This window comes from Bos javanicus, chromosome 5 (assembly GCF_032452875.1).
Source record: "Bos javanicus breed banteng chromosome 5, ARS-OSU_banteng_1.0, whole genome shotgun sequence".
Taxonomy (NCBI): Eukaryota; Metazoa; Chordata; class Mammalia; order Artiodactyla; family Bovidae; genus Bos; species Bos javanicus.
The window spans coordinates 36,481,131-36,503,197 of record NC_083872.1 but is presented as its reverse complement, the minus strand read 5'-3'; the positions used below and the strand labels follow the sequence as shown (position 1 = coordinate 36,503,197).

Sequence of the window (22,067 nt, the reverse complement as noted above, 5' to 3'; positions counted from 1 at the left end):
TATTGCTCTGTTTAACTAAATTCCATTTACATGAAACTCAGAAGTAATTGTATATCTTTAACTTTCAAAGAGCAACATTCATCAATTCATCAAGTATATGAGTTCTTAGTATATACTACAGGTATGGAGAAATGTAACAGTGAACAAAACAGGAGAAAATTCCTTATGTTCCTTGGGGCTTACATTCCAATGGGAGAGGAAGGTAATAAACAAACAAATAAGCAACATCTACTGTACATCAAGATTTCCAAGGGTTTATTCAGCTAAGTGAGACCATGGCAGTTTTGTCAATTAAGAGAAGTGTACTGTTGCTGAAAGAAATCAGGTACTTGAGATTCTTAATAAGAAGCAAAAATATCTTCCAAAGCGTGAGTACAATTCTTCAGGCCACCACTGTTCACTGTCATCTAAAATCTTGTTGCTAGGACACGGTAAGCATAGAAAAACCAAGGGCACTTTACAAGCTGGGGGCATTTTGGGTAGAATAATGTTCTGATATTCATGGACCTATATTCAGTTCTGAAATAGGAAGAATGGAGATTAACAAAGGGAAAGAAGCAAATCTGAAAAGTTGAATTTTGTAATCATTTAAATCCTTATAATCTAAATGCCTATAAAGAGGAGATATGCAAATTATTACACTGAAAAATGGTATTTTTAATCAGTATTTAGGAATTTATTGTCAATTCTATTCTAAATTGTTATGTATACTTTTGGCAAACTATTATATAAATTGTGTCTTAAATTTCTCAAAAACCAAGTGGCCAGCCTTTGCTCCTAAAATATGATTTTTGTTCTGAAACCATGGTTTCATTTTTGCAGGGTAAAGTATTCACTGTTATTACATTTTTATCCCCTAATACTTCTCTAAATAGAAATGGGGGCCCCTTCATTTGATTTGGGAAATAGAATGCTAGTTGGGGAATTCAAAACTGTGTGGGTTTCAAGCTTGAGTTCCTCTGCACAGTACCAAGTGCTTTGCCTGGACCCCAGGGCGTATACCTCAATGAGAAAATGTGAGGAAATGATGAATCCAGGATATCTTGAGACTGTATATTGAACACCATCCTGAAAGTCTGTCCGGATGTGATCCATGAATAATAGAGCCACACTTGGATGGAATCACATTTGGACACATCAGTCCCAAATTACTCATCATTTGGACATCAGTGTTCAAATGTGATTTTTATAGCTATAAGCAAAAGTAAACCCTTGTATGTAAGAAATCTGAGTAGATATATACCATGACATTTCTCATTTATTTTTATATGGGAAATATACCCAACTGAATAAAAATTAGCTGTTTCTCATAAATGAAGCAAGATACAAAGTTGGAAGTCTGTTCATTACCATAAACTGAGCATAACTAGAGTACGGTGAGTGACACAATGTACTTAAATCATTCTCACATCACTGAGCCACAAATGGGACAGACGGCTGAAGGCAATGTTGGATTTGAGAGGAGACTGTAGTAAGGGAGCTTTGAATTACTGAATACTGATAGCATTCCTTAAAGAATAGAGTAAATGAACATATTATAAAAAAAATCACAGGACCAACCTGTCTCTACCCCCAGTCTAGGTAGCTGAATACATCTTGTTTTGTCATTTTCTTAACTCAACGTTTTCATCTGATGTTCAAAATATAATTTTTAAGATGTATGCAGAAGGAAAGAGCACCATGGCTTTCATAACATGTACATACAATCTGTGTGTGAAACTGCTATACATCCATAGTTTTGATGCCAAGAGAATCTCAGTACCTGCTAGTAATCTCCTGTTGGTCAAATCTCCCTACTCAACAGTCTGATTGGAAATCAGCGACCTCTGGGACAGTTGATTAATGGAGAAGTTACAGTTGATCTTCTTGGTCAAATTAGGGTTGGACAAAATACGAGAAACTTCTGGGGTTGGGGTGGGGAAATCATTTAAAGCCACTCATGGAACTGACTTTTGGTGAGAGAAGAACATGCAATGACTGTTATCAGTGGTTCTCAATAAGAACAGGTATAGTGTACATGCCCGCTCAGTTGCTCAGTTGTGTCTGACTCTTTGCGACCCCATGGCCTGTAGCCCACCAGGCTCCTCTGTCCATGGGATGATTCAGGCAAGAATACTGGAGTGGGTTGCCATTTTCTCCTCCAGGGGATCTTCTCAACCCAGGGATAGAACCCATGTCTCCTGTGTCTCCTGCATTAGCAGGTGGATTCTTTACCACTCTACCACCCAGGAAGCCCCCAGAACAGGTATAGCAGGTATAAATAATTCTAGTAATGAGTCAAAAGCAGTTAAGGGTCATCAGTTTTCATAGTCAGAGGCAGCATGGCCCAACAGAAAATATGTATTCTTTTGCCTGTGCTCTGCCATATGACGGCTACCTCATTTTGTCACAATTTAACCTCTCTGAGGCAAATTTTTCTTTTCTGTAAAGTGAGTTAATAATAGCAAGATTTGGGGGTTATTTTGTATGTAAATATAAGCATGTAGCTTAGGATGATGCTAGAGCATTGCCAGTGCTTGAAAATGTATGATCCAAGTGTCCTTGGGTTTCTTTGGCCTGTAGTTTCACATGTTGCTAGGTTACCAGCTCCTGCTCCATGGTAGCAATGCCTCCCCCATCACAGTGAAAGTCTGCCACAGTTATTCCTGGAGGTCACTACAGTGTGAGATACACTTTGCACAAGAAATTACTTTGCTCCCATTCTTCTGTCCTCCACTGAGGTCACTCACATGTCCCTTTGAGAGAAATGACCTTCCCTATGGTCCTGCTCCTGGTGCCCTCTGGGAGGACTCTGCTCTGACCAAAGTCCCATCAGAGACTTCAGGAGGCCAGCAGTGTGCAGTGGATGAGGGCAGGAGAAGATGACCTTCGTCCTTTTCCACTTGGACCCTGAAGCAGCTTTGTGTGTGATTCTCCTGAAAACAGACCTGTCTGCTTCCTCTGCTTCACTCTCAGGAACACCCTGACCTTGGAATGATGCTGGGAAATCAGCCATGCTTGTTGACTATTTCTCTGTCCCTTCCCTCTGTCTCCAGCAATGTGCTAGTTGCTGTCCAGGCATTATCTCACCTTCCCAAGAAGCCTGTGGGATTTGGAGATGAAGGTGGAGATTGAGAATATCATTCTTATTCCTCTTTTATCTCCTATATATATATATAAAAAAAAAATACTTGAGGTATCACTACCCTCTGATGCCTCCATTAAGATGAACCCAAAATGTATTGGAAGTGGTAGCAATGTTTATTATTACCATTCCATTCTAAGTCAAGGTCAGAATTTACACTGATTCAACAATGCATCTGCAGAAATATGCAGAGTAGGAATTGAATTAGGGGCTTCCCTGCTGAATCAGATGTTTAAGAATCTGCCTGCAGTGCAGGAGACCCAGGTTTGATCCCTAAATTTGGAAGATGTTCTGGAGAAGAGAATGGCAACCAACTCTAGAATTCTTGCCTGGAGAATCCTATGGAGAGAGGAGCCTGGCGGGCTGCAGTCCATGGGATTGCAAAGGAGTCAGGACAGGACTGAGGAACTAAACTACAAAAATAAGAGTAGCAGGGAGAGGGTGGAGGCAGGGAGTTAAAAGACTAAAGAAAACAGTTTTTAAAGCCCAAATCTGGTAATTTTATTTATTTATTGTTTGGCTGTGCTGGGCCTTCCTTGCTGCACAGGCTTTTCTCTAGTTGTGGCAACCAGGGGCTACTCTGTAGTTGTGGTGTGTGGGCTTCTCATTGCAGTGACTTCTCTTGCTGTGGAGCAGGACTGTGGGTGTACAGGCTTCAGGAGTTGTGGGTCCTGGGCTCTAAAGCATAGGCTCAATAGCTGTGGTGCACAGGCTTAGTTGCTCTGAGGCATGTGGGATCTTCCCAGACCAGGGATCGAACCCATGTCTCCTGTATTGGCAAGCAGATTCTTTACCACTGAGCTACCAGGGAAGCCCCTGGACATTATACAGGGGGAATCTAAGAGACTTTATGTATCATCTCTTTTATTAGTTCTTTGTTTTTAATATCTTAGATGGTGTAAGATACTACTCTCACATTTTCCCCCAAACACTCTGCCTTCATCTCTTAAAAAAAAAAAAAAGAATGCCGTCATCTAGGTAAAGAGGAAGACTTTCTCCTGTCTTATAGCTTACATTTCCTGAATTCCTCTATCTCCAAGTACAGTTGGGATATAATTAAGGAACTATTTGGGGGGGGGGGGGGGGTGAGGATTTGATACCAGTATACAAGAAATCACTAGAGATTACTTTCAAACTAAAATCAATTTCATACCCAGTAGAAAGCTTTGATTTCATGAAATGAAGAGCTAAACAATAACAGTCCAAGAATATCTTTTCAAAAGAAAGTACACTAAGTACACTTGCCCAATTACTACCAAGAAGTATTCACTCCCTTTTCTTTTTTAATTGAAGTGTAATTGATTTACGATGTTGTGTCAGTTTAAGGTATACAGCAAAGTGATTCAGTGATTCTTTTCAGATTTTTTCCATTAACAAGGAATTATATATAGTTCCCTGTGCTATACATACAGTAGGTCCTTATTGTATGACTATTTTATATACAGTGTAGTGTGTATCTGTTAATCTTAAATTCTTCCTTAAACCAAGAAGTAAGAAAGGGAATTGCTCTATTGATAATGCTTTATGTTTCTTATCCTGGATTAGTGAAAGATTCTCTGGTTATCATTGCCAAGCATAATTTTTTATGGCAGATGTCAGTTATATTTTAGCTAAGGACTAAATTCAATTTTAATTCTTTGCAAGTGTCTTCTGAGTAACATAGAGCAAGATGATATCAATGAAAAAAAGTGCACTTTAATAAAATGCAATAGTTCACAAGTATTATTCCAATCCATTTTCTACTAATATTTTAGATCAAAATATTCCAAATTCATCCAGCATCAGTGCTTTGGGTTTTCTGAATTTCCAAAATTACATGTCTATTTGCTGCTGATTTCTGAAAAACCAGGAAAGGCAAGACCAACAAGATACTGGCATACGTACCAGTAGTAAGGGATGATATTGCATCATTTTATTTTTATACTTATGTATTTCTTTCTTATAACTGGCTTAAAGTTATCCATAGATCAAAAATTAATAAACATTGAAAACTTTCCTGATTACCACCACTCACATATTCTTCTTTCCTTTAAGGTTTCTTCTCCCTTAATCAGAATTTTCTGCAAAGAGGGAAGTGGAATGGCTATGGAAACTCCTGAAATGTTCATGCACACTATTATCAGCACACCTCTGTTAGCTTCATACAGAGAAATCTCAGAAAAATTTAACTTTTTATGTCAAAATAGTGGATTAAAAATTTTAAGTAATATTTTGTTTATTATTTTTTCATCTCCAAGTTCTTTAGAAAATATTCACTAAATATAGAACTGTTTGTTAATTTAGGGATAATTTTATTACTGGAAATAAAAACATGGATTCAGCTTAAAGGTTTCTTCATTATTTAGTGTATTTCTTCTTCACATGCTAGTTATGAACTTTAATTTGGTGCTTCTATCCAAAAACCAAGAGCAGATGAGTCACCTAAAAATATCCTCATTTGCATCTTTTTCCCTTCCTTGTGAGAAGGAGGGTCATCCCACATGATTTTGCCTTGACAACAAGGAAATAGCTAATGACAGTTTTGGGATTAATTCACTGTGCATCTCTCAGGCTAGCATGTCAGGCCCTCCATCATTTGGTTCAAATTGATGCTAGATTGCAAGAGAACAGGACAGAAGATTTTGGCATTTTTCCATTCCATATAGTTGCTAGCACAGATGATTAATAAAACTCCCTTGATGTGAATTGAGGAACTTGGTTAAATGAATTAGATCCTCTTTGTCTTCTTACAGAAAATATGCTGGTATAAATTTCTTATTTTTAAAAAATAGTGGGACAAAAAATAACTAAATTACCCCATATTTATAAAATATGGATCACTTCCTTCCTATAAAAATTTAAGATCAGATCTCCATAATGAAAGAAAGAAAAATATATTAATGCACATCAATTCTGCATTGGTTTCTTATTATCACATTAAAGAGAAAATCTGAGGATATAAGTTATGACTTAATTTTGATTTTGATTGCATACTGCTACCTAATGTACATAAAACAACCATCACAGAACAAAACAGATACACCCAACAGCTGGCTGCATTTAAATGATTTTAAAATAAGTGCTTATAAAAAGTCAATTTTTGGTGTTTTGCTGCTTAGGAATGAAACAAATCACAGATATGTTGTCATGTTGGTTTTCTCTGACAGGACTGGGAATTTCCACATTTCATGGGAGACGTTGATGTAAATCTTCCTGGTTTGCATACTCCTCATATGCAGTTCAAGATTCCTTTCTTCCAGAAGATCTTCAAGGAGGAATATCATATTCACATAACAGGTAAAATTTCGAACATGATTTGATTGTCTCCTGGTTAGAGTCATGCTGGCTGCTTTAAAAATGAAAATGGTAACAGTTTAGAAGCATCTGGCAATATAGTTTAGTTTTACTCACTTAGCAGTGCAAGGTGGTTCCGGATCAGTGGGGGGCTCTGGACCATCATTCTGGACTTAAGTTCCTGGTGCTTTAACAATTTCAGCTTCAGCATCCAGAGGGCAAATGGGAATAAAGAGAATGGGGGAAATGACTGAGAGAATTTGTCTGTTTCTTAGCCACCTGGCCTGGAAATAGAACATGTCACCTCCACTCACATTCCATGAGGAGTACCTAGTGAGATAGCCCCACACAGAGTCAAGGAGAACAGAGAGACATGCTCTGCCATTGAGTAGCCATGTGGTATCAGGTCTTGTATTCTAGCCTAGGAATATCACTAGCTGTCTCTGCCACACTCCATAGGCCACTCTGCCTGGGTTTTGCTCATTAGGTGGGTTTCTTTTTCACAACATACAGCTCAGTGTATTTTTTTAACATGAATACTCTTTGTGCTTTCTTCTTCATTTGCTGCTGAGATTAAAACAATGGTATCCTACAGCTCCAGTCAGACCACGTGCCTTTAGGGAGTTCAGGCCACTTCTCATCTGATTGAGTGAAACTTAAACTGCTGTGGCAAGGTTCCATGTTTGCCTCAAGTCATTCTCTTGTGGATGCTTAGATTATTCCATTTTCAAATGTGTCCTGCTCTTGAAATGGCTTGAATATGATTTATTATAATATTCTTTCATGACATCTCAGTCATTCTCATCTAAACAAGTCTTCTTGGAGTTATGTTTTATAATTCTTTTTTTTTTTTAGCAAGAATCAGTAAGCTACATAATCAAATAAAGAATGGCATTAGTTCTCAAGCTGTTCAAATGCGGGTAGTGAACGTGTGTGTTTTAAGGACAATGGCCTAGGATCCTACACCTGCTATAATAAAAACTGCCAAAGAAATCTGTGCTTACACGACCGTCTGTGCTGCTGAATAAAAATAGCCTGAGCGCAGAGAACGTGAACATCTGAGTGCTGCAAAAAAACCTTTGCTTCCCAACTTGAAGGCTGTTTTTTGCTTTGAGCATGAGGCGACCTTCCTAAATTGGAGAATGAGCTCATGAATAGGGAAGATACAGCAGGTTTCTTTTCCTATTCAAAATGAATGAGGCCCATCTATTAAATTTGCTGGGTAAATCAATCAATTTGAGTTCAGGTCACATAGTGTGGTTTCAGAGTCCCCACTTAATCTCTGCAGCACACTGCCCTCTCAGACTTCTAAAACAGCTATCACACACGTGGTATCATCATATCCCTTTGGGTGGGCTTTTGCCAGAACCATCTGTTCTTACTATCAGCTCTTGTCTCAGACCATCATGGCACTAATATTGTCTCTGACTATCAGAAGGCTTTTCAAAAATATCCTATTTGAGTGCAGAACATCAAGTTTAAAAAAAGGAGAGGAGAGGTGGGGAGGGAGGCTCAGAGAGTCCATTGGCCGGAAAGGAAAATAAAACTGTTAAAAATATTTAATTCAGGGCTCTTATATGTAGCTTTGTCATATATGCTGTCATTTATAGACAGGGGTAGGGGCAGGTTTTGTGGTGCCCAAAGCTTACATAATTCAGCATGTTCTACTTAAGAACGCATGTGTGTGTGCCAAGTCACTTCAGTTGGGTCTGACTCTTTGTGACCCTATGGACTGTAGCTCACCAGGCTCCTCTGTCCATGGAATTCTCCAGGCTGGAATAGTGGAGTGAGTTGCCTTGTCCTCCTCCAGGGGATCTTCTCAACCCAGGGAAACTGAAGAAAATCAGAACGTTCCCCCTTTTGTTTTGTCTTTGTTGTTCTCTTTGTTCTGTGAATTGACTGAAGAGGTTGCTGAAGCCATTCTGCAGTACCACCCATCTGCCCTGAAAGGCCTTTGACTTTACTTGATATTGTAAAATAGTTGTTTCTGGGCAAACCCAGGTAAAATCTCTAAAACATAGTGCACTGTGTTGTATTTTAACATGCTCAATAGTTAGTAGCCCACAAACTTCCAAGAGAATCACAAATGCTAGCTTGATAGTTTCCTCCAAGTTCTGCTTCTTTTTGTAGGTAGACCTTAATGCTTTCCTGGTCAGTAAATATAGAATCACCCCTGGGATCATTAAGCATGAAACACGCTCTGTCAATAGTTCTGAAACTTTAGTTTGTATGGGAATCACCTGGAGAGCTTGTGTAAATGATCCATCAGCCACACACCCAGAGTCAGATGCCTCAGGTATGAGGTGGAGCCCAGAATCCACCATTCTCTGGAGCACCACCAGTGATGCCTATGCAGGTAGCCAGATCATACTTTGAAAAATACAGCTACTGAGAAACATTTCCTGTAATCAGAGTTCCTCTCATCTCAGCATTTATGTACTTTCTATAAGCCTTATCAAACAAAACCCAAGGGGCAGAATACACATTCAATAGAAATGGGGTAGGGACATCCTTGGTGGTCCAGTGGTTAAGAATCTGCCTTGCAATGCAGAGGATCTGGGTTCGATCCCTGGTGGGAGAACTAGGATCCCACATGGAGTGCAACTCAGCCCATGTGCCACAACTACTGAGCCTATGAGCTCCATATCCCATGTACCACAACTAGAGACTCTGTGCGGGGCCAACGAAAGATCCTGCCAGACACAACGAAGATCCTGCATGCCCCAACTAAGCCCTGATGCAGCCAAATAAATAAATAAAATTTTTAAATGGGGTAGTCAGGAAGAAAGGCATATCTGAGAGGAGGTAGAAAGTTCAGAGCTGGGGCCAAATCAGAGGAGGTCCCAAAGCAAAGCATGACTGGAGAAAGGTCCAGAAGAAGCTGGAGACAGGGCTAGAAAAGGATCCTACAGACTGTCAGACAGCTCTGTCTAATGCTTTCTCTGTGTTTGTTCTGCACCAGAAGAGCCTAGACAGGGATGGCTGGGATTCTTCCAGGGTCAAGGATGGCTTGATGGTGTCAATTATCATTTCTCTGTGATCTGGAAAAGATGTTCTGTGCATGCTGAGGCAATGGAATGTAAAGATTTGGTGTGTAGATTCCAGCCCTGCTACTAACTGGTGGCAGGGCCCTTGTCAAGCTCTTTAACCTCTTAGAGGTTCAGTATTTTCATCTGTTAAATGGGGACAGTGATGATACTTATCCCATAGGATTGCAGTGAGGATGAAATTAAGTAATATGTACAAGGTACTTAAAGCATTGCCTGCCGTGAAGCAAGCACTCAGTAAGTTCTCACTGTTTTTACCTAAAGCTTTTCCTTTTATCCATTCAGAATCTGCTTTCCCTATAATTCAAAAAATACTAAGTAGCCTGGGAGAGAGCTCTCTGATTATTTATCAACTATTCTGAGTTCTTTCCTGTTACATAAATTGCAGTTATGTTCTGAGTCCTCGAGAAAGACAAAGCTAGGAATGAAAAAAAAAAAAAAATCTCTCTCCCAATGAAATGCTTTATATGTAGAGGGTTATCTGACACTAATGAGTTCCCATTGACATTTTAAAAGCCTTTAGGATTTGAGTATTTTTTAATCCTGATTCCTAGCTAGTTTTATTTATGCATGTCAGAAATAACTTGAATTGTTGCATCTGTTTAGCTCATCTGGATCCCCCCCGACAGATGGTTTGCTGCAGTATGTATGAGCTTTCATTTTATAAGCTGAGCTACAGCTTATAAAAATAAATCATCTCTTTTCCAAGGGTGTGTTAAAATATTTTTTTCTGGGAATTTTGACTTCAGTAATAAAGGGGATAAATGGTTAGTGATTTGGTCACACTGGTGCTTTTAGCTCAAGTCCACTGTTCATTCTCCTAAAAGTAAATGCTAAATACAACCGTATAATTATCTCTTTCGCCATCTTCCCTTTTACCTATAAGATGAGTGCAAAGATGGATTCAAAATATGATGTACTAAGTCTCTGGAGGCCAGAGAGGAATGGCCTCTCAATTCAGACTCTGAAGCTCCCCAAGTCCTATTAATGCAGATCCCGTTGGAAGCTCTGCCATCTGTCATCCCAGTCAGACATCCAAAAGAAGTGTCCCATCGGTGGCCATCATCTGAGTAAATTAGGAGAGGGTTGGGGGAAAGGCCAGAAGGAAGGCCTGTGCATCTGTGAGGAGAGAATTCACACTACTGGCATGACGATGCCCATGGGAACCTTTCGGCAAAAATGGAAAATGTAGCAGTGAACAAGCCTCCCTAGGTCGGTGTTCTATTTCAGTTTCCTGAGCAGAGCGAGGGCACAGGTGCTTCACAATGGCGAAACTGTGGAAAAGAATGCATGAAAATAATGTCCTTCGTTTTATTTCCATAGGTGCATGATTTTTGGCAAATGAGTTCCCAAGGATTGTTTTTTAAGGAGCTCTCCTGTGTCAATCAGATCATGGAAAGTGCTGGCAAGGGCAGGCCAGTGGTGCATCCAGCAGAATATTCTGTCTGGCAAAATTAGCAAGGGACTTGTTATAGGGAAATGCAATGCATCTTCTTCACCATGACAGTCCCCAATGATCATGAATTTATCCAAAGCATACAAGGATCTCTTGCTATTCTCTTAGTTATGAATTTTTCTGAACCTTTCCTGCAGCAATTTCCATTTCCAACACATTTGTGAAGCTCTAGCATTAACTGTTTACTTCTACCTAAAGCAGCAATTCCTTTTATTTGTCCCAAACTCATCTTCTTCAAGGCCATAGTTGCTCTGCCCATAGCCTGTCAGCCCTTGCTGCCCCTAAGCTGGTCTGTTCTGTCCAGAATGAGGTGTCCTGGGTTTATTTATGCATAGATGAGGGTTTTTATAGTAAAACTCAAATGCTTTTCAGATATTTCTCTTTATAGCCAGAAGAAAGACTTGAAATATATAACTAGTCATATTCTTTGAGACATAAATAGTTTGTTTTTCCCAATTTTCCAGACTTTATCTGATTTTAGCAGTATCTTAGAATTCACCAGATCATTGTGACAACGGCATTTGATTTGAAAGTCTAGAACTTCATTCCTTGAAATTTTTCTGGACATAGTATTTCAGACTTTACTTATTGATTAATGGACACTTTCTGATTTAACATGTGTCTAAAACTAAACGAGGATCTAGGGAATACAGAAATGAGCATAGCACAGTTCCCAGTCTCAAGAAAGAGTGTGATGGTAATTGAATTCAGTACAACTTCACATCCTTTTCTTGTGCTTTTCATCATCACAAGTTTCTACCTCTATTCATCATATTGGATTATGTCCTAAAGGAGTAGTCTCCTACTTAAGAAAGTAACAATGACAAGAGAGGCATTTTGAGAAGCTATATTCATTTGCTTTTAAGTCTTGAGATAATTTACTAACTCAGTTCTTATTAGTTCATAAACTTTTTAGTAAGTATCTTCAATTGGCTCAACCGTCTCCTCATGACCCAAGCATTTAATGTGGTTTCTGGATATTCTTAAATTACCTGGTTGCAAGGGGGGTGTGGGGGTGGGTGGGGCCAGTGCTTAAAGAGCCGCTAACTCAGAGTGCCCTGTTTACACTGATCAGGTCTGGAATGAGAGGATATTGAACGTGGCCAGGAAACTTATTACAGCACACTGTTATTTATTTAATTATACAAACTTCATCTTCTTCAAGGTCAGGGTTTCCTGTGATCACATAATGGATGCTGGTGGCTTTGTAGAGCATGACCACTGGGCATAGAGTCTGCCCAAATGGTGACCCCACTTGCTATAGAGGTGCTAACAGCACAGCTCAACCTCAACACTAACTGGCAACCCTACTGAGTAAAAGATTTTTTTTTAATATTATAATTGCATATTTGAATTATGAAAGGTTCATTATAGGTGGAAATATCAGCACATATAGTATTTTTCCTTAGTTGAAAGAAATAACAGTTTTCCCCAAACTCTTGTCATTTCCTATGCTAAAATGCGGCTGATATTTAATGAAGAATTCTTTTAAAATCAACTAGCCCAGGATTCTCTAAGCTCCCACAAAGTAAGATGATAAAATTACCATCATAATATCATTTTTGCCAATCAGTAAGATTCATTACAAGCACACAACACAGGAAAGAGGCAATCCCACAACACCATGCAGGGATTTCTCATTAAAGGAGACAGTGAGGTATTTCGAGAAGGAGATAAATAGAAATAATGTATGGGTTCTTACCCTTCCTCCTTGCTGATTTACATTATGCTGTGTAGTTGAAACAACAGGGGGAAATGCAAAAACTCTCATACAATTAATGCCAAAATACCAAACCTCTTGTTATGGTCGATTGACTGTACATTCACAACAACACACATGAAAGAATGGCAATAGAAGCACTGTTAGTCTTCTTCTTTTTCTGTGTCTTACACCTTTTCGTGTGAGTCATTTCAGAGACTCAAATTTATTTTTTATGGTAAACAGCATTTCTGAGAATATACAATCATTTTTTTTTTAAGGAAAGCTTTCTCCATCTGAAAAATGTATATTGCATCTTTTTTGCTCTAATGGTGAGATTTCCACTCCATCATAAAACATTAAGGTTTAGGCGGTGTTTATTTCATAGACTCATCAAGGAGACTTTTAGGACTAGGAAGAAATCTTAAGGGTTATATAACTCAACTCCTTCACTTCATAGACAAGTACACTAAGTTGAGTTGTCCCACTTAATTTTGCTTTCTAGTTTGCTGCATCTCATTAAAGTAATTTTTAAAGAGGAGAGAGTATTATGAAGGTAACAAAACACTGTGTCGGAAAATGGAAAAAAGGACTCTAGAGAAAGATGGACATCCTTCCTCTGTACCGATGGATAAATGGAGCAGGAGTTATGTCAGGTGGGCAGGATGCAAAAAGTAAGAAGAGCCGTTTCTTCTCTATTTTCAGCAGTTGCATTTTCAACTGAGCAACTACAGCAGTGGGGGAAGGGCGAGGCTGCCTTCACAGAAGCAGAAAAGGAAATAAATCAATAGGAATCCTGCCTCATCTAATGCTCTCCCCTCCACACTTCCCCACCCCCACGTGGTCTCTGGGCTGTGGAAATGGAGTCGGGGTTTGGGGAGAATCTGTACCCTGTTATTTAGCTTCACATTTTGTGTGCGTTTCTCTGGACTAATACTACTGCAAGCTGTAGGCAAATTATCAATTGCTAGGGATTTTTCACATGTTAAATATGCTGATTCACAATGCATTTTCACATTTAGATTCACACTGGGGCCTCTTGGGTAATTAGTTCAGTGAAAGTAAAAGTGTTAGTCGCTCAATCCTGTCTGACTGTAGCCCGCCAGGCCCCTCTGTCCATTGAATTCTCCAGGCAAGAATACTGTAGTGGGTTGCCATTTCCTCCTCCAGGGGATCTTGCCACCCATGGATTGAACCCATGCCTTCCACCTTGCAGGTGGATTCTTTACCACCTGAGACAGCATGGAGCCCAATTGGTCCAGTGATATCTACCTATTAATGTCACTGCTCAGTAATTCATTCTGTTTTATCCAAACTGAAACATTGAGAATATATCTTTGTTAGAAACCATTAACATGCTCTTCTCTCTATTTAGATTGTATATTAACTGGATTGAAGAAGCAGAAAGAAGAAATTGTAGAAATAATACTACCCTACATTTTGGGCAAACAGTATATTTCAGAGAACTCTCAAACACCCCTTCTCATTGTGCTTGCATGCATGCTAAGTCGCTTCAGTCGTGTCCAACCCTGTGTGACCCAATGGACTGTAGCCTACCAGGCTCCTCTGTCCATGGGCTTCTCCAGGCAAAAATACTGGAGTGGGTTTCCATGCCCTCCTCCAGGGGATCTTCCTGATCCAGGGTTTGAACTGGCGTCTCTTACATCTCTTGAATTGGTAGGCAGGTTCATTACCATTAGCATCACCTCGCAGGTCCACAACTTTTCATTATATCCTGTGAAATGAAAATATCTCCTGCCATATTAATAAACAAGAAATGTCACAATCATCACCGATATCTGGCCTCCAAATGTGAATGAGGACTCCCAAAACTGAGATCCAGCAGATGCTGCCACCCCCACAGAGATTGCTTAGGGGCTGGGGGAATGCAAGAAGCAAGGTGAACAAGGAAACAAGATTGGCCCCAGACAGCTGAAGTGCATATGAAAGGAGTGAATGCAGTGAGCCCAGAGGCTTATATCTTCCTGTACATACAATGCTAAATTCCTTAACTTGACACATGATCTTTGAGGTTCAAACTGCCTGCTCCCTTTATTGCAAACTTCCTGACTTCCCCTTCTGCCTCCTTTGAGCAGTTTTCTCAGAACTACTTCCCAGATTTGGAGTCTTAAACCTTCCCTCCAAATAAAACAGCTCTCTACTTTCAGGTTGTGACTGTTTTTTAGTTGACAATCATGATGATCCTTTGAGGTGGTTTGATGAGTGTCTGAGTAACCTGTATGCAGGTCAAGAAGTAAAAGTTAAAACCGGACATGGAACAAGAGACGGGTTCAAAATTGGGAAAGGAGTATGTCAAGGCTGTATACTGTACCCTGCTTATTTAACTTCTATGCAGAGTACATCATGCGAAATGCTGGGCTAGATGAAGCTTGTAATCAAGATTTCCAGGAGAAATATCAATAACCTCAGATATGCAGATAACACCACCCTAATGGCAGAAATGGGGAAGGCAATGGCACCCCACTCCAGTACTCTTGCCTGGAAAATCCCATGGATGGAGGAGCCTGGTGGGCTGCAGTCCATGGGGTCGCTAAGAGTCGGACATGACTGAGCGACTTCACTTTCACTTTTCACTTTCATGCAGTGGAGAAGGAAATGGCAACCCACTCCAGTGTTCTTGCCTGGAGAATCCCAGGGATGGGGGAGCCTGGTGCACTGCCGTCTATGGGGTCGCACAGTCGGACACGACTGAAGTGACTTAGCAGCAGCAGCAATGGCAGAAAGTGAAGAGGAACTAAAGAGCCTCTTGATGAAGGTGAAAGAAGAGAGTGAGAAAGCTGGCTTAAAACTCAGCATTCAAAAAACTAAGATCATGGTATCCAGTCCCATCACTTCATGGCAAATAGATGGGGAAACAATGGCAACAGTGAGAGATTTTATTTTCTTGGGCTCCAAAATCACTGCAGATGGTGACTGCAGCCATGAAATTAAAAGACACTTGCTCCTTGGAAGAAAAGCTATGACCAACCTAGACAGCATTTTAAAAAGCAGAGACATCACTTTGCCAACAAAGGTCCAGATAATTGAAGCTATGGTTTTTCCAGTAGTCATGTCCATAAAGAAGGCTGAGCACCGAAGAATTGATGCTTTTGAACTATGGTACTGGAGAAGACTCTTGAGAGTCCCTTGGACAGTAAAGAGATCCAACCAGTCAATCCTAAAGGAAATCCACCTTGAATATTCATTGGAAAGACTGATGTTAAAGCTGAAGCTCCAGTATTTTGGCCACCTGATGTGAAGAGTTGATTCATTGGAAAATACCCTGATGCTGGAAAGATTGAGGGCAGGAGGAGAAGGGGATGACAGAGGAGGGGTTGGGTGGCATCACTGACTCAATGGACATGAATTTGAGCAAACTTAGGGAGATAGTGAAGGACAGGGAAGCCTGGCATGCCACAGTACATGGGGTCACAAAGAGCTGGACATAACCGAGTAACTGAACAACAACACTGATGGTATTCTCCATTTCACAGCACAAAAAATTGAATTTACATGGTTAACAAATAGAAGGGCTTGGGGGAAGAGGACAGAATCATAGAACTGGAAGGCATCTATTTCTGTTAACTCAGTTTGAAACTAAAATCGTTGAGATCTGGAGAGGTTAAACACATTACCCAAATTGTACTGAGTATTTGATCTCCATCTGCTGATGTCCAAGCTGCAGTTTTTGTCACTATGATTCCCCTCTCACAAATCAGTAAAGATGTGTTAGAGCGGAGTAATGGTATCCATGTCAGGCAACACATTTTTAACTGGTGTCTCCTTCCTCTTGTCTTTTTTTTTTCTCTCTCTCTTTTTTTTTTTTCTCTTGTCTTAATATATGGACACCAGGTCACTTGAGAAGTGCCATAACATGATTTTTTAATGTGAATGTTTAGTGGTCAGGCTGACCCAGCACCATTCAACTTGGGTAGAGAAAATAATTTGAAAGTATGAAAAAAAGCTCTTTCTATCTGCAGGGTTCCTTCAGTTTGATCACTGTAAATTCACTACCACTTTTTTCCCCTGATTTTATTTATTTTTTCCTTTTACTGTTATTCACTGAGCATCTTCTAGCCACCAGAAAAGCACCCTTCTCTATGCTCCATGAGCATTCCTCCTTTTCCTTTCTGATTCTGTGGTGCTGCTTATGTTCAATTTCTGACATCATTACCCTAGAAACAGAAACCCCATATGGGAGACTGCTCTGTTCATGAGTTGATAAATGTGATCTAAACAGGGTTTTTCCAAGGAGACTTTGTGAGCTCAGATGGTAAAGAATTTACCTGCAGTGTAGGAGACCTGGGTTTGCTCCCTTGGTCAGGAAGATCCCCCAAGAAGGGAATACCTCCTCCAGTATTCTTGCCAGGAGAATTCCATGGACAGAGGAGCCTGTTGAGCTACAATCCAAAGGGTTGGAAAGATTCAGGCATGACTGAGAAATTAGTACTTTCACTTTTTTCACTTTGTGAGTCAAAAAGTTGATGGTCAGTCCTACAAGTTCAAGGACCTCTTCCCCTCCCCATAGCTTCATAACCCATGTCGTTTACAAAAGGAGAATAAGTATGGATCTCCTACAACAGAGAAGGACCCAAAACCCCTCTCCTAACTGCTTCAATCACGAAAGCTACAAACTTAGTGCCTCTATGATACTGAATGAGAATCCCTGAACTTTTCATATCACCTGTCTCTCATTTTGCTGTGCCTTCTTTTCCTACGATAGTCTCCATTCTTTCCCTTCTCTCTGCCCCGTCTCTTCCACATTAGCTGATCTTTTTCTGTACATTATTCTATCTGCAGCATAATAAAAACATATACTAAAAGAAACATAACATTTTCCAAACTGTTCCCTGTCCTCCTTTTCTTTCTTGACCACATGAATTGCTACTTCCTTCAAAATCCTTTCTGCAGAATTAGCACTCAGTTTTTAGTCCATTTTCTCAATGTCTTCAGCTTTATGGTTTGTATCACTCCTTCGGCACCTCTTAGATGTGGCCTCTTATTATTATTATTTATCTGTTGATGTCTCTGTTCTGTTTTTCCCGTAAGATGGTAAGTTCCTTCCTTGAAGGCAGTGATATATGCCCTCAGGATCTACTAAGGTATCCTCCACAGAGTCTATTATGAATACAATAAATATCTGGCAATGATGCCTGCCTTTGTATTTGGTGGAATTTCTCTGGCTTGAGCTTTCTTGATTTATTTTAGGGTTGATTCTGTTTTCATTTTGAAGATACAAGAGGGCAGGACTGGCTTGAACTTAACAGTACGAGGTGTTATAAGCATGTTTTCATATCTGGAGATGTTTCCAGCGTCCCCACTTTAATTTATAGTTTGGGTGTGCCAAACTAATCATTCAGGCAAAAATTTTCATTACAAATATTATAAACCCTGTATAGTGAATGATTTTAGGACAGGCAGTTATAATTTCCCTTCCTGTGGTTTAAATAAATTCTCTTCATAGAGAAGTTGTACCTTTCCATGCAAATGAAGACATTATCATGACTTAGGCAAGGCTTTGATGATAATAATAGTGACAATTACTGAGTTCTATTTATATAGCAAACATTGTGCTTAGTATATAATAATCTCATGAAATGTTAACCGCTTTAATAAGTACTGTTATTTTATGCTTGTAAAGAAATTGGAGTTTGGAGAATTTAAGCAACTAACTCAAGTTAATGTAGCTAGTAGGTTTTGGAATCCAGACAAGGATTTGGGAAAGCCCTCATATTTGCACATTATAGGAGCTTGAAAATGTGTAATGATGATAAAATATTTTCCTAACCTCCTTTCCTTACCCAAGGTCATATTTAAGCTATGTGTTCTATTGAAGTATGTATTACAAAATACGTGTTTACCAGTTTTAGTTTAAGACATTTTCCCAAGATCCTAGCTGTCATGTGAGGCAGTAACTTAATAATGTTCAATATCATTATTTTTAAATACAAAATAATTTTGACATTATATATAATAACTAAAGCTTTTAGAATCTGTAAATATATCACATTATTTGCTATAGCAAAACTATGAAGTGTTACTAAGCTAACACTTCATACTGTAAAATTTGTAACGAATTATAATAAAAATTATAATGGAATATAGTATCCCTTCAAAGTTTTTCCACATTATTTCCATTTAAAGATGCAAAGATTTCACTAGATAATATGTCTCTAAATAATATCTTATTTATATAGGACTTTTAAATCCTACAAAGAAGTCATAGTGGTTAGAGTCTCTCCAAATCATATCTTCTAAAGCTTTGGTTATATTTATATGTCTGATGAATGGATTCTGTTCAATGAGAATTTGATGTTTTTAAAGTCTTGAAATGAATGCTCAAGGATTATTGATCTGAACCACATCGACTAATAGTTTAATCGACAGGTCACCAACAAACAGCAATGTGAATTCAATTGATGCACTGTTGTGCTTACGTTGCAAGATGATTTATTTCTTTCCCAGACATAATTATAAAACCATAAGAGATATTCAATCATATGTTGGACTTTTCTAAGAATTTTATTAGAACTTGTTTTTAAACCTTAATTGAAATGTTCTGGAGAATAACCTACATGAAACCCAATTAGAGTATAGTGGTGGTGCCTTAAAAGCCAGGAGACTTTGTCTAGTTAGTATAAATACCATAAATTACTGGCTCTGGGATCAAGAGTTACATTTTCACATGCTTAACATCCATTTAGTAAATTCCTTTGCCAACTGACTTAATGGCAGTATAGTACCCTCAAAAAATTGTTAACAGGTCTAAAACATTAACAGTTCATGCTATAATACCATTATCTCCATTTTATAGGAGAAAACCCCTATTGCAGTTTTATCAGTCTTTGACTAATACACAGTATTTCTTTTTTAATGCAGGTAAATGGTTTAACTATGGAATTATCTTTCTCGTCTTGATTTTGGATCTTAATATGTGGAAGAATCAGATATTTTATAAGCCTCATGAATATGGACAGTATATTGGCCCAGGACAGAAGATATATACAGTCAAAGACTCAGAGAGTCTAAAGGATTTGAACAGAACCAAGCTATCCTGGGAATGGCGGTCCAACCACACCAACCCTCGGACTAATAAAACCTATGTTGAGGGAGACATGTTCCTCCACAGCAGGTTCATAGGGGCAAGCCTTGATGTCAAGTGTCTGGCTTTTGTTCCAAGTTTAATAGCTTTTGTGTGGTTTGGATTCTTCATTTGGTTCTTTGGACGGTTTTTGAAAAATGAGCAAGGCATGGAGAATCAAGACAAAACTTACACTCGCATGAGAAGAAAATCCCCCTCGGAACACAGCAAGGACATGGGAATCACAAGAGAAAACACCCAGGCCTCGGTGGAAGACCCACTGAATGACCCCGCCTTGGTGTGCATCAGGTCTGACTTCAATGAGATCGTCTACAAGTCTTCTCACCTAACAGCGGAGAACTTGAGCTCGCACTTGAATGAATCAACCAGCACCACTGAGGGTGACGGAGATCCAACGACTTCTAAAAGTACACCGACGAACTAGATCCACTTTTGGGGAAAGCACAAAGAGCAACCTTGAGTGTAACTTTCAGAAGTTAGTCTTTCCTTTCGTAAATGTGAGGTTTACATAGCGTTAGGTAAAGAAATACAAATGATGCCACAACGGTGCTCAACATGCTTTTTCTAGGACTCATTGTTTTCTATTTGTATTATTATGATACCTGTGCCTACAATATATCTAACAGTTCTCTAGAGATTGCTTTTCACAGTTGCACAAGCTATTTACTGACTTTACAGCCTACTAGATTAGCTGGTTACCCGCGTATCCAATGTTCAACCATAGTGGTGCCTTGAGACATTAAACTTTTTAACTGTACCAGAAATGAAGCGTGGAACAGTTCTCTAACCTACTTCACATGGGTTTGTGTTTTTTTTTTTTTGTATACAGTTATTTTGATCTCCACTTGATGTCTGAGCAGGAAACAGATATAGCCAAGATGTGGTTCAGAAAGTATGTCTCGCTTTCTTATTCAGCAATGGAGTTAGTGACTTTGACAGCTGGACTGCAGAGAAGCATAGTGATTACCTTTGAATTTTTATTGGCTTCCTGCCAAATACAAATACAGATGCAGAATTCAGTAATAGGAGAACACTAATCCAGCATGGGTCACTACTTGTGAAATGTGACTTTCTCCAACCAGTAATTGCAATTAGATGATAATACGTAATTATGTTTTCCTAATTACAGATAAATTGCTACCTGATTAAAAATCCTGCCCTTCACCTTTGGGACCAAAGGTTGAGAGGCACAGTTAGGTAAACTCTGAAGTGTACTGGCATTTACACAAAGCCCTAGAAAACCAAGGAACTGAAGTTTTAATCATGTGAGGGTTGTGCAGGCTACCATCTACAATATTTGTACATCTTTCTGTAAATGTGGCTCTGGACACTGAAAATTGAAAAACATATGCCAACCCTGAGCAAGGGAACACCTCTAAAAATCATGCCATGGAACTTTGTGAGGTAGAAAAGAAGATGCGCATGAAAAAGTCTGTTTATTGGCTTGTTTTATGTGTGTGTGTTTGTGTTGTTTTCCTTTTTTTTAAGAACTAAACATCGCACATTAATAAATCAGAATTATACATCAGTAATTATGTGATCTAGTTTTTTGTTTATAATAGAAGGATCAATTGTATCTTAATTTAACAACAGCACCCCCCCCTCCTTTTTTTTTTAACTCAAAGCCAGGCAAGCTAAGAAATGGGACAATCCCAACTTGGTTTTAATTTTGTTCCATAAATTGTGGTTACATGTTTCTTGAGGGGATTGAGGAAGATTCACTTTTAAGGCAGAATTATTTTCTTGTCACATACCAACATAGCTCTATTTTGTCTTTATGATTTTTTAAAACCTCTCTTGTTTTGATCTATCTGCTTTTAAGCTTGCTGCATGTTGAAATTAGCATGCATAATAGAACTATGCATTTATCTGTCACTTGAGAGTCAGCTTTAATAAACATCTTTCTACCATTGTTTGCTCAGCAATTGGAACCATGCCCCTGCTGTTTCTTTTACCTTTAATAGCATGCATGGGGTACTTAGGAACATAAATATCTCTGACACTAAAATTGCAGAGATCAAGCTCACCATGGTAACCCATTGCCCCTTCTGTGCAAAGGAACTTCCCACATTATCCCTGATATGTGGGGACATTGGCCATTACCAAATCTCCATAGCATGGGGCATTCAACTTTTGGCTCTGGGACAAGTAGATAATGCCACTTAAGACTATATTTTTATTTTTTTCTGAAAGTCATTGTCTTGTAGAACGAAGAAGGAATTGATTTAGAAAGTGGGTGTTATTATCTGTATACAGTCCTTATTAAAATATTGAGGATCTTTACATGGCTCTTACAGAAGAAGGACTTCATGAAGGAATCTCGTCAGCAGAGATAAGATAAGAGATAAAGCAATCCATCAGCCTTA

General features: G+C 39.1%; 1 protein-coding gene across 5 annotated transcripts in view; it reads left to right on the top strand.

Annotated features, from left to right (window-relative positions):
• TMEM117 (transmembrane protein 117) overlaps positions 1-21,233 on the top strand; it is a 603,954-nt gene extending 582,721 nt beyond the window's left edge. For all 5 annotated transcript variants that reach the window (XM_061416386.1, XM_061416387.1, XM_061416385.1 and 2 more), the window contains 2 exons: positions 6,271-6,400; positions 19,479-21,233. In XM_061416386.1, coding sequence (XP_061272370.1) covers positions 6,271-6,400; positions 19,479-20,125 — 777 coding nt within the window. In that variant the 3' untranslated portion in view covers positions 20,126-21,233. The remainder of the gene's footprint in view (positions 1-6,270; positions 6,401-19,478) is intronic.
• The last annotated feature ends 834 nt before the right edge of the window (positions 21,234-22,067 follow it).